Source organism: Seriola dumerili, unplaced genomic scaffold, assembly GCF_002260705.1.
Source record: "Seriola dumerili isolate Sdu_G_001 unplaced genomic scaffold, Sdu_1.0 BDQW01000068.1, whole genome shotgun sequence".
NCBI classification, from domain to species: Eukaryota; Metazoa; Chordata; class Actinopteri; order Carangiformes; family Carangidae; genus Seriola; species Seriola dumerili.
Window position 1 is genome coordinate 12,455,695 of NW_019174323.1, and position 11,655 is coordinate 12,467,349.

At 39.7% G+C, this 11,655-nt stretch overlaps 2 protein-coding genes across 2 annotated transcripts; both read right to left on the reverse strand.

Annotated features, from left to right (window-relative positions):
- Positions 1 to 1,332: 1,332 nt before the first annotated feature.
- On the reverse strand, positions 1,333 to 3,426 carry LOC111219853 (pentraxin fusion protein-like). The gene is made up of 3 exons (XM_022742687.1): positions 3,366 to 3,426; positions 3,166 to 3,229; positions 1,333 to 3,015 (listed from the first exon to the last, which is right to left on the reverse strand). The coding sequence occupies exons 1-3, from the start codon at positions 3,366 to 3,368 to the stop codon at positions 2,405 to 2,407; spliced, it is 678 nt and encodes a 225-aa protein (XP_022598408.1). The 5' UTR covers positions 3,369 to 3,426; the 3' UTR covers positions 1,333 to 2,404.
- A 1,357-nt stretch (positions 3,427 to 4,783) lies between these two features.
- LOC111219852 (STIP1 homology and U box-containing protein 1-like) lies at positions 4,784 to 10,985 on the reverse strand. Its single transcript, XM_022742686.1, has 8 exons — positions 10,869 to 10,985; positions 9,832 to 10,062; positions 9,461 to 9,659; positions 8,934 to 9,099; positions 8,703 to 8,778; positions 8,484 to 8,540; positions 7,354 to 7,470; positions 4,784 to 6,731 (listed from the first exon to the last, which is right to left on the reverse strand). The coding sequence occupies exons 2-8, from the start codon at positions 9,943 to 9,945 to the stop codon at positions 6,606 to 6,608; spliced, it is 855 nt and encodes a 284-aa protein (XP_022598407.1). The 5' UTR covers positions 9,946 to 10,062; positions 10,869 to 10,985; the 3' UTR covers positions 4,784 to 6,605.
- Between the last annotated feature and the right edge of the window lie 670 nt (positions 10,986 to 11,655).

Below are 11,655 nucleotides of genomic sequence, written 5' to 3' on the forward strand. Positions count from 1 at the left end.
CCTTCTTTTGGGCAGAAACAGAGGCGTGTGTGGCCCCAGAATACAACCTGTCTGCAAAAGTCAATCGTCATGAAATCAAAAGGTTTCAAGTGTTAATAAAACAAAAAAATAATTGTATCAACTATTTACTTTCTACATGATGTTGGTCTCTTTTTTTGTAAGGTGTTATATGATTAACAAAATACTACTGCACATTCTTTTTAAACTGTAATCACTGAAACACTAAAACACTAGAATGATTTAATAAAGTTAAGTTTATACATTCTAATTTTTTCATGTATATGTATGTATGAAGAATTAGTGCCCCTTTTGGGCAGAGATGCAAAAAGAAGGAAATAACAGACCGTGTGTGTGTGTGTGTGTGTGTGTGTGTGTGTGTGTGTGTACCAGAGGGCTGAGAGGCCAGGCTTGGGCAGATGGTCCACAAAGGTGTTACCACACAGTGAGTGGGCACTGGGATTGATGCATTGCAACATCCAAGAAGGTGGAACATTTGGCTGCTGACCCGCAGTCAGAACTCATTGGCCCTGCCTCCTCCTTATTTAGCTGCAGCGAGAGAGCCGACGGGTGATTTGGTCAGAATAAACACACACACTAGAAACGCAGCACTTTCCCACCCTCAAGGGAGCCTGCATGGGCTGTGTGCACTGGAAACTTCCTCCCTCGTCTCTGCAAGGAGGTCACAATGGTGGTGCAGGCAGGGAGGATGAGTGCACAGAGTCATGGAGACAAACAGAGACGGCACACAGGAACTTAGGGTTACTGTGTTACACTTGGATGGAGAAGATCTGACCTTGGGCTTATTCTGAGGGGCCTTTGTTAGAGAAGCAAGTCCATATGACTTGATTTCTGCAAGTAACATGTAACATATCCATCTGATGATGTTTCTTTGCCGTGGTTATCTCAAGCACAGTGGAGAAATTGGGAAATATGGAGACAAAAGACCCACGAGGACGGGGTGCAGAAGCTTTAAATTATGGCTTCTCTTTCACTCCAATTCAAAAATGTCTTCTGAAAAATGACATTTTACAGGTGGAGCACAGGCATTAAAAATCTGTAAAGAATTAGAATGTGCATCAAAGAAACAGCTGGATAAGTCAAAATTAAGTTGTGCTTTCTTAGTAAAAATATGATGGAAAAGTGGGAGTGTCCCATCCCTCTTTCAGCCAAATGAGTGACATTCATAAAAATAAAAGAAAAAGAAAAAATTCTACAATTAAGACACAATAAATAAAAATTAATCTAATTATTCCCTTGTTGGAATTATGTACACAAGTTATTTTTTCTTGAAAATGTGTCAAAAAGATGATTACGAAAAGGAAGCTGCCAGAGTTCAAAGACGAAATATTCTCTGTAATTACAAACATTATTAGTTATGCACATGGCGAGATTATATTTCAGGCCCAAAAGCATTCTTACATCAGCTGAAACATGGAAAATTCATGAGTGGGTACAGTAACCGACGGCAAACATTATGGCAATGGATTTTAAACATGATAATTGCTATTTGTCTCTCAGTGCAGTTAAATCATTAAGTCTACTCTAGGAATAATGCATCCCCCTAGTTTGCTGTTTTAATATCTCATTCATATTTTCATTATCAATATCACTGGGCCTGCAAAAACAAATGGTGACAAATTTTCAATGCGTGATAGCAGGTTTTTGAATGGACTTCTTTTTATTACAATATGCAAATTTTAACCAAAAAAAAACAAAATTGAATTCTAAACTGATAGTTGCACTGTTTTATATGTGTCATCTCTATTGTGATTTGCTTTTAAACGCACTATAGTGTGAATGGTAATGTAAGCTGATATCAAACATATATAAACATAACAACAGATTAAATTTATTTGAATTGCAGCAATCGATCATTTTTCTTAACATTTTAATCAGTTATTCGTGGCCTCAGTTAATAAGCAATAAGTATGCCACATCACATCAGTGGATGCATGTATGATGAAGCTCTGACACAAGTTTTTTTTTTTTGATGTGAACTAGTGCAGACTGCCACCCTATGGATGCATGTGGCACATCAACATTTTGTGCTTGATCTTTACCAGTCTGCTCCGACAACAATCACGGGATGAAGCTTTGAGAAACAAAGACTAGTATGACTTTAGAGGAATGACTGAGAGTTACCATGCAGCAAAATATTTGAGTGAATGCATTAAGACAGCAGACTTCTGTGCATTTGTGAAAAGAGTTATAGGATACTATTTAGTTACAGGAGACAGTGAATGTCCCAAACACTCCTGCTTTCTTCTGTTGATCTTTTAGGAACAGTTGAAGGGCCCTAACATAAAAAAACACTGAATCTAAGAAAGACAATCACACATATCAGTATCAGTCCAACACAAATCTTTAAAGCCTCATCCCTCTCTGCAAGCAGCTCCACACCGAGTCAGTCATCATCCACCACCATCACGTTTCCGTTCAGCTCATACTCAATAGTGGCCCAGTCAAAGATGTTTCCCTTGGGGACCTTGTGCCCATAGTGCCAGGCCTGGATCATGCTCCTAGACAGCACAAAGTCCCACATATTCAGATCGGTCACCTCCCCTACAAAGCTCTGTGCGGCTTCTAAACCCCCCAGGTGCTTGTCTGGGTCCTGCCCCAGGAGGATGCTGCCGTTTGGACGGATGGTGTGCCCAGGTTTGTAGACCTGGTAGGTGCTCCGCTTCCCTTCCACCCAAAAAGCAGTGAGGCCAGTGCGAGACTCCCAGGTAAGGCAGAGGCTGATGCGGAAGGTGGTGAGGGGTGGCAGGTGAAAGAAGACACCGTCACCACTCAGGTAAAAAGAGATGCGTCCATCCCTCTCGCGCCACACGTTGAGTTCATCATAGTCAGCTGTGCGGTAGGCGAACAGGATGATCTGCCGGTCTTCTGGCAGCTCAGTGGCCACACGCATGCAGAGCGTGAAGGCTCTCAGCCCCATCTCCTTCTGCGGGATCAGGGCCACGAAGCTGAAGTCCGTCTCATAAGGGAAGACCAGGACTTTGTCACTGAGACCAACTGTAGCAACACAGACAAGAAAGAGAGAATGAAGGAGACACCAAATCTTGATCAGGATGGGAAAACATACACTTTTGAAAATTGAACATGTGCACAAACCAAATCAAAATTAACATTTTTTCTAATGACATTTTGTTCTTGAACTCCTACCTTGTGTGCCTACGGAGAAACTCCAAGATAATCCAAGGACACTAAGCAGAACCACAGCAAACTTCTGCAAACACACACAGAACATCCATGATCAGCCATCACCTGACAACAACCCCAAAGCGATATTGATTATTGAACACTTCAGTCACATCAAAGGTCAAATTAAGTAAAAAGTTACGAGGGGAAACATCTTTTCTTACCATTTTAATGTTGTGTTGTCGTTCGTCGATGTTGCTTACTCAGTCCCACTTGCTAATGAGCCGGTGCCCAGTCCTCTTCCCTCCTAGCACAGGGCATGACGTCAGCTCTTCAACGGATGCTCTGACAATAGGCCTGGTGTGTGAGGCCTGAGTGACGCTGTCCTGTGCATGTGACTGATGCAGACACACACTATTTCACCTATGTTTGTGTGTGTCGTTATCGCATGATGAGCATGATGAGTTTAGGCGTTTACATTAAAGATCTGATCTGATCCATGTGCAGAGATTCTTGTAGTTTATGTTGAGATATGTCGCTGAGATTCTTGATGGCACCCCAATATGAATGGAGGCATCTAAAGCTTCATTTCTGCTAGTCACAGCTTTGAAAATTGACATTTGAGAAGCTCAGCAGCAACATTGTCCGTACCCATTCAAAGAATCAGCAGGATTGTGAGACTTATTACCCTTTATATACATCAGTACATATTATTTCACATGCATGTGAGGCTTTAAATATCATAAGGTCAAGATGAAAAAATGCATTTGTTTAACCCAACCTCATATCTTAGGAAAGTATGTTTCTAACAGTGACACAGTGGGAGTGGACAAAATTATAGAAACACCTGCAATAGAAATAAATTGCTTAACCTTGAAAGTTTTCAACTGATGGCCATTTCAAGGACGCAAAGTTTGAAGTTTTAGTCTGTTCAGCTACACATTGGTACAGGATTTTTCAGGCTGATAAATTTGCTAATCACATATTTTCACATAATTGCATGAATAAGATGTGCACCTGAAAGTGGCACATTTTACATCTGTACATTGTTACATCTTGTTAATTATTAGTTAACATATACACCAATACTAAAATATCTGCGATAAACTAATAGATATATCAGCCCAGCTCATTTATCGGTCAGGCTTGGCTACAGAGGTTAAGTCAAATTTGCTTTAATGCAGATCTAAAAATTTTCAAAAAAAAAACACAGTATAGATCCTTAAAGATGCATTGCTACCTGAAAAGCAGACACTGGGAAAACTGATGTAATATGGCAGGAAGAAATATGTAAAAACCCTTAATGCAGGAAAAATGAATGAACACAGGAACATTTGACAGATGAAGACCCATATTACTGACTCAAAAACAGTTCATGGGATTTTTTGTTTGTATCAAACTATGAAATCAAAAAATAAAAGTCAAGTCAGATGTCTCTGATAATCTGACAATATTAGGTTTATCAAAATTTGTATTTACTGCAGGGCTCATGTCATGAATTGTACTGCAGAGCTTTTATTTTGTTATTTATATGCTGGAGACCATCTGATTCCTGTTAATAGATTTCCAATGAGCAGCAGAATTGCCGTCATACTTGGTATCTCTTTAATGATGATCTAATGTCAGAAACACCACAAAAAACTCAAAGTTCATGGTTTAATCGGGACAAATGAAAACTGAACCAGGCATTTATGTTATCAACATATCTACATTTAATACAGTTTCTCAAGCTCTAGGATTTCTCAAGAAAAAAAAAAGAACCCTATTTTGTCAAGAAATAAAATCTGAGATACACCAGCAAATTATTTACACTGCCTGCACCCCAACACGAACCGCCAACAGGCCTAATTCACCATAGACGCACATTCAGCAGAAATACCTGTAAACTAAGAGCACGGAACTGAGAATGTGTTGTACAGAGAATGCCAGCGAACCAGCATGCAAAAAATTTGGACTGAGGTATGGATGAGATAAGATGGTCGCAACTCTTCCAGCATTTGTGACAGAGGAGGTTGGTATAGTGATGCTAGTGAACCTCAAATCCTTCTAACGGGGAAATTCCAAAACTTAAAAAGTTAGTTTCACACTGATGACTGGTTTATATAAGCTGTTGCAACCATTGTCTTTATAACTGTGACACTGGGAGAAGGTGCATAAAATTAACAGCAAAATGGTGAGCAAAATAACGACCATCCTCTTGTTTTTGCAACAGAAAAGATAATTCACTTCATGCTTGATGTGAGCGTCCACTGTCATTTGCAGACAAACAGCACCAGCCAAACACAATGTCCGAGCACATTTTTTGTTTTTACGAACGACACAGACAGCACAGATCATTCCTCAAAGTAGATTTTTGCATCAACTCAAACAGCTGATGTCATCTATCACAATTCATTTCAACATTTTCGATTGATATCCAGCAATGTCAAAACTTTTTTTTGTATGTAGCAGTCATTTCCATTCATTATCTGTATCCAGTTCAAGGCTGGTTTTCATGAAATCCTTACAGTCCTGATAAAAAACATTTTGAATTACAGTAGGTCAAACCTAAAGAGTATATTATGCATACATTCAACTTAGCTCAATTGTCTGAAAGGGATGTGATTGATATGCGAAGAAAAAAAAACAAAACATAATCTACTCAGTCTTACAGTATGGTGACATGGTTGGGCATGTTTGCAGCGCCACATTCATGCCAGTTGACTCAGGTTAAAATGTTCAGTGACACACTTTACCGTTTACTATATTTCAATCATTATGTAAAACTTGCATACAAACTACTGACCCTTGTTGAGAATAGGGTTTTGGCATTTTAGTTACCACTTCAGCAAATGTACATTAAGAAGTCAGCAAATGCTCCACACTTAAAAGAAAAAATTATGAAACACTGGAGTAAACGCCAAATAAAAGGCCAAAGTCTTAATGAATTCTACCACCAAAATGTAGATTTTTTTTCAATTGGTGGCATCTGTGAAACACTGGAGTGTAATGCTGATGCTTTCCAAGGATTGTGGCACTCAGAGAAAGAGAAAGAAAGAGAGAATGAGAGAGGGAGAGGGAGGGGGGGGCAAGAAGAGACCTGAGAACATGGCCCCTTATTTTGAGTAAAGAAAGGAGTCAAGCTTAGAGACTAGAAACAGCATGACAGAGAGGAAGAGGATAAAGAGTTACGAGGGAAGGTACAGAAAAAGCAGAATGAAAAGGGGTTTTAAAGGGAGCAGCAGGCCATGAACACCGAGCCTCAGAGAGTTGGAGCAGGAAGTTTTACAGCAAAGATAAAATGTGGGGAGGAGAGGCAGACCGAGATACATGGCTCCCATTTGGTCGTCCATAGTGTGGCTTTTCCCGCTTGTGTTAAGTACATATCCAGGCAAGGGGTGATCTGTTCTCTAAAGTCTTGTGTTGTCCAGGCTTTGTGTCGAGTATCGGGGGGTATGATGGAGAAATGGGAGGTGGGCGTCCCTTCAGTAGTCCTCCACCCAGCCGTTCTCCTGGATAAAGGCATCGATGACTTCCTTCATGGCCAGGTTCGGGATCAGCTGATCCTGGGTCAGGGGACTCCTGGTGACGGGGTCAAAATGACCCACTCGCTATAGAGAGAGTAGGTTAAATGTTAGAGTTACTATCTATGGCTGAATTTTATACAGAAATATATACAAATTTGACATATTTTACACATTGGGGACAATCACACAATATTATAATATGTTCTTTTTAGCTTGACCAAAGACACTCACATAAAAACTACAAATGCGCAATATTCAAATGTATTTGGGCACAATGTAATTTAGTCATACATCATCTCTCCACAAATATATACACTGGAAATAAAATTTTTGAAATTGACTGACAAATTCATAAATTCAGACCGATGTTTTTCAAAGTAAAATATTTCAGTGGTATAAATTAGGAATTAGTCATGATACATGTTTTATAAAAATCTAAACACATTAATAATCAATTAATGGTTTTAGTGCGTTCAGTGTTCTTCATAAAAGCACCAAAAAAGGCAGCACTGCTGGATTCAAGGTATCGCTTACCATATTAATGATTATCTAAACAAATATTTACTTAATTTGGTTGTTTACTGTAAAAGTCATGAACTTCTGAGTAAGGTGTTTATGTAACAGGGGTTTATGAACTAAAGGCCTCAAGATTACAAAATCAGCGGTCATATGCAGGTTATTAAGCTCTGAGATAACAACAGTTTACCTGTAGGTGCTCTTCAATGTCCTTGCGATCATAGGTGATTCCACTGGGTGTGATGCAGGGCTCCCTCATCAGCTCAAAACTGATCTTCCCACACAGGTAATCTGGGATCTCCCGTTTCTGAACGGACAACAAAACACACCAACAGTCACGCTGAGGTAATGCTAAGAGATATATGGATATATGATAATTGCCACCATGATACCGTGATGTGGCTTAAATGTTTTCTTTCTCTGGTCTTACATGGTTTGTTACACTTTAATAACAAAAATCATATTCACATTGATGTTTTTCCTCTTGAAACAACACCACCCACTCCCAGTTTAGATTAAATGTTGCACGAAAGCGCCAGTGCTGATACTAAAAATATCATCAAACTAAAATCAAGGCACTATATCAAAATGATGTCAGTATTTCTTTCATCAGGACTTGCTAGCTCTACACTGAAGCCCTTACACCTTCTAACACATACAGAAGAGGAACACCCTGCAGGCTGTCAGTGCGTTGTCATTTCAACTGACAATTACATAACAACTACCTCAGTCAAGTCGACACCTATCTATAGCAAAGATAATTAATCACTACAAGCCTTGGCAAACAAACGGAGATGGTTACCAGAGAAACAGCTTGGGCGGAAAATAACACACAACTGTTTGTCTATAGTATAGGTGCATTTTTAACATGTATGTAGTCAGTTAGCGATCACGTGTAGGTTGAATGTACAGCACAGGAAGAGGACAGAGAGAATGTCCTCAAACCAAGTAAATACATTTTACTTATATTTTATTTTTCCAAATACATTTGAGATATGCCAACATATCTGTACACAAATCTGAAAGAGGGTATGTGTGTCTAAGTCTATTTCTGTTGTTGCTATGTCAACGATCAGAGAAGATAGTGTGATGTGGGTGTGGACTGTAATAAGGACGAATTCCTGTGGGCGAATGTAATCAATGTGTGCCCGTCTGTTTGGTAGCCTTGTGATGGACTGGTGAACAACCCAGGATGTTTACCTGCTTTTTGCCCAATTCATTATGGGATTACCTCCAGTCCTCTTATAACAGGAATAAGTGGGTGTAGCAAATCATGACATGGCAAATAACTGAGTGAATGAATAAAATGTTCATGCTTACTTTTCTTTTCTCATCAACTTGCGAGAAGAGCTCATCCATGTCCATCAGATACTTGTCCTACGTAGGTCACATTTCCAAATGTTACCAAAATGTGACATGTAATACAAATATTCAGACATATTCATGAAAATTCAAGTGCACATTGAAATATATAATTACTATATTTGTTCATTAAATGCATCACAGCCAAATAAGTCCAAAACATTTGCAAAAACGTACGTGTTTTGATGCAATCTTGGCGGTATCGCCTCCATTTTGATTGTCGTCCTGTTTTTCTTTGTATTCTTCTAGTTCTCTGCACAAATGCACAAAGTCATTAAAATTACAGCTCCATCCAGAACAAAATAATAATGAAACCCACATGACAAACTCTCTCAGTGATTAGCAATAATCATCAAAAGATCATTATCAAACAAATAGCCATGGTGGATATTTGATTGCTACCCCCACCTTTCCTTCTCAGCCAGAATGAGTTTGGTCAAATAAGCATGCAACTCATTCTCCTGGTTGATGCGCTTCTCCTCAATGCTGTTCCAGCGTTTCTTCTTGGCAATGCGCAAGGCGCTAGGGATGTCATCTCCAAAATTCAGCCTCTGTTCTTTTGCCAGGTTATATGCTGTAAAGAAAAAACATCAATACAGCAACAGTGGTTTGCAATTAAAATGTCAGTGATGTACATTTATAAAACTTTCAATACCTTTCACTATAGAATATTGTAATTACAATGATAGAAACCCTGATAAAGCATATTGTAATATATCCCTGCAGATCTGAATAAGAGCAACTGTATTGTCAATTTGATTATTACAATCAATACTGATTTGAAAAAGTTACAGCTGATTCTAGGATCACTGAGACCACTGACAGCAGAAATTGGTTATGAAGAAGCAAACTATTAGACTTGAACATAAATTAAGTGGTACATGATTAACACATTAGCATGCTGCTTTTATACACTTTTAGGAGGTTGTTCTGACCTTTCTGCAGGTTGCCAATGGCCTCATCGTAGTTCTCCAGCTCCAGGTGACACTGGCCCAAAAAAAAGTGGGCCTTGACTGACTGGCTGTCAAGCTCCAGTGCATGCTTACAGTCTGCCAGAGCCTTGTCATGCTGCTGCAGCTTCACATGGCAGAGAGCTCTGTTGGTGTAGTACACTGCCACAGATGGATTACGGTTCTGGGAGACAGAACATACATAGATAATACACATGCACGTTAATATTATAGCACTGTACATTGAGAGGAAAATTCATCCATTCCATTTTTCTAATAAAGACATTACAATGGTTTGGTGAAGAAGGTGTCAATCTGCTAATGGTACTATTTCTATTCCAATGACAGTTCCTCACAATGGCTTTGCTGTAGCATGTAGCAGCCTCCTGGTACTTGCGGCAGAGGAACAGCCGGTTCCCCTGTTCTTTCAGCTCCTGAGCGGTGGAACTCTTCTCCGGGCTGCCGGCCATTTTCTCCGCCGGCTCCGCGGGGCCCGCCTCGCCCTGCTTCCCTATCCTGTTCCCCGTCTCTTCGGCTGGCTAATCTGACAGGTTCAAGAATGCCCTGTCCCTCCTGGATCTCACACACTAGACCAGAGACACAATGCATGAAAAGTTAAGTCAACATTCAGAGGGATGCATTCGCTGCAATGCACCTGCAATGCGCGTCTTGGGCGAATTAGGTGCAGTCCGCGATGCAACCCGAAAGGGCAACCGTTTAATTCTCCGACAGTGTTCACAGCTGTGAAATACAGCGAGGTGGCTACAATGTCGGCGATTTAACTATTCGTGTGACGGACATCAGCAGTAACCGCGATCAGCCAGCAATCAGAAAAAACATTACACACTCACGGTCCCTTCCGTTTGTGCAAGGCTTTTCACTGTAACGCTATACCACTGGTACACATTGGTAGTTAAATGTTTTATACAAGCTACGTTAAAATATTATTAATATTTCGGTCAGTAACATCTGCTTCAGCAGCAACCACAGAGACATCGTGACAACGTTGCTAACTTTAGTTAACAGCAAACAAGAGATCGGTGCTCAGATGTTAGCCAGTTAGCTGAGCTAGCATCGTAAGCTATGTTGTCGATTAACGCTTCGCCGGGCAGTTCACTAATAAGGGCACGATTCTGCTCACACTACGGTCACAAAATTACAAATTCAACGAGGAGATGATTGGAAAGTTTGGACTATAGCTATTATGGGCCTGAAAAAGTCTATTTAGCATTTATCGCAACATTTACCTCTACGCCGCTAGGCAACCTCAGAAAACACAAAGTGGCAAATGCTAGGTTAGCTTACGTGCTACACCGCCTATATTACCTTCTATTTTAGCTATTCCCATGCAAGTCAGGGTTTGTTTCTGACATCCGCGGTTTCCAACCCTTACCTTATAGAGGCGGTGTCACATACAGATGAAACGGATTTTATATAATTTGATATCAAATCTTAACCGATTATTTTTTCCCATATACGAGTTGTCATGACAGGTTGTTGTTATGCTGACGTCAAGGACTTACGCGACGTTGACGGAAGCCGAAAGGACGTTTTTTTCTCGTTCCTCAGTCAATCAATGGCCAGCTAGCACCTAGAATAAACTGACTATCCTAGAAAATACACGAAGTGAACATACAATGAATGTCAGTATCATTGAAACTGTGTAAACAATACGTGTTTACATTTGTGATTTCCCAGCGTGAACAAAATTGTATTCTTAAAAATATTGCCTTAACCTGCTTTTTATACTATATCTATAAATTTACAGCATCTACTATGTGTGACGGGGAAGAGCAGCACAACACAAAGTAATCACCAGTAGATGGCGCTCTACAACCAAGAGTTTATACAGACCTCAAAATGACACTAGTGTAAGCGTTCACTGAAAAGAAAGACTGACTAGATAGATAGATAGATAGATAGATAGATAGATAGATAGATAGATAGATAGATAGATAGATAGATAGATAGATAGATAGATAGATAGATAGATAGATAGACTTTTTGACAAATTATTTGAAGCACTAGGACGATAAACTGTGATCAACTGAAATTGTTAGTCCTGAAAACTAAGGATTGTGAAAGTATGTGCCAAAGTATTGCAAATATTTTCTATGTCACTGATAACATTTTTGGGCTGATACTTAAGGACAATGATATGTTCATCAGTAGCAGGCTTG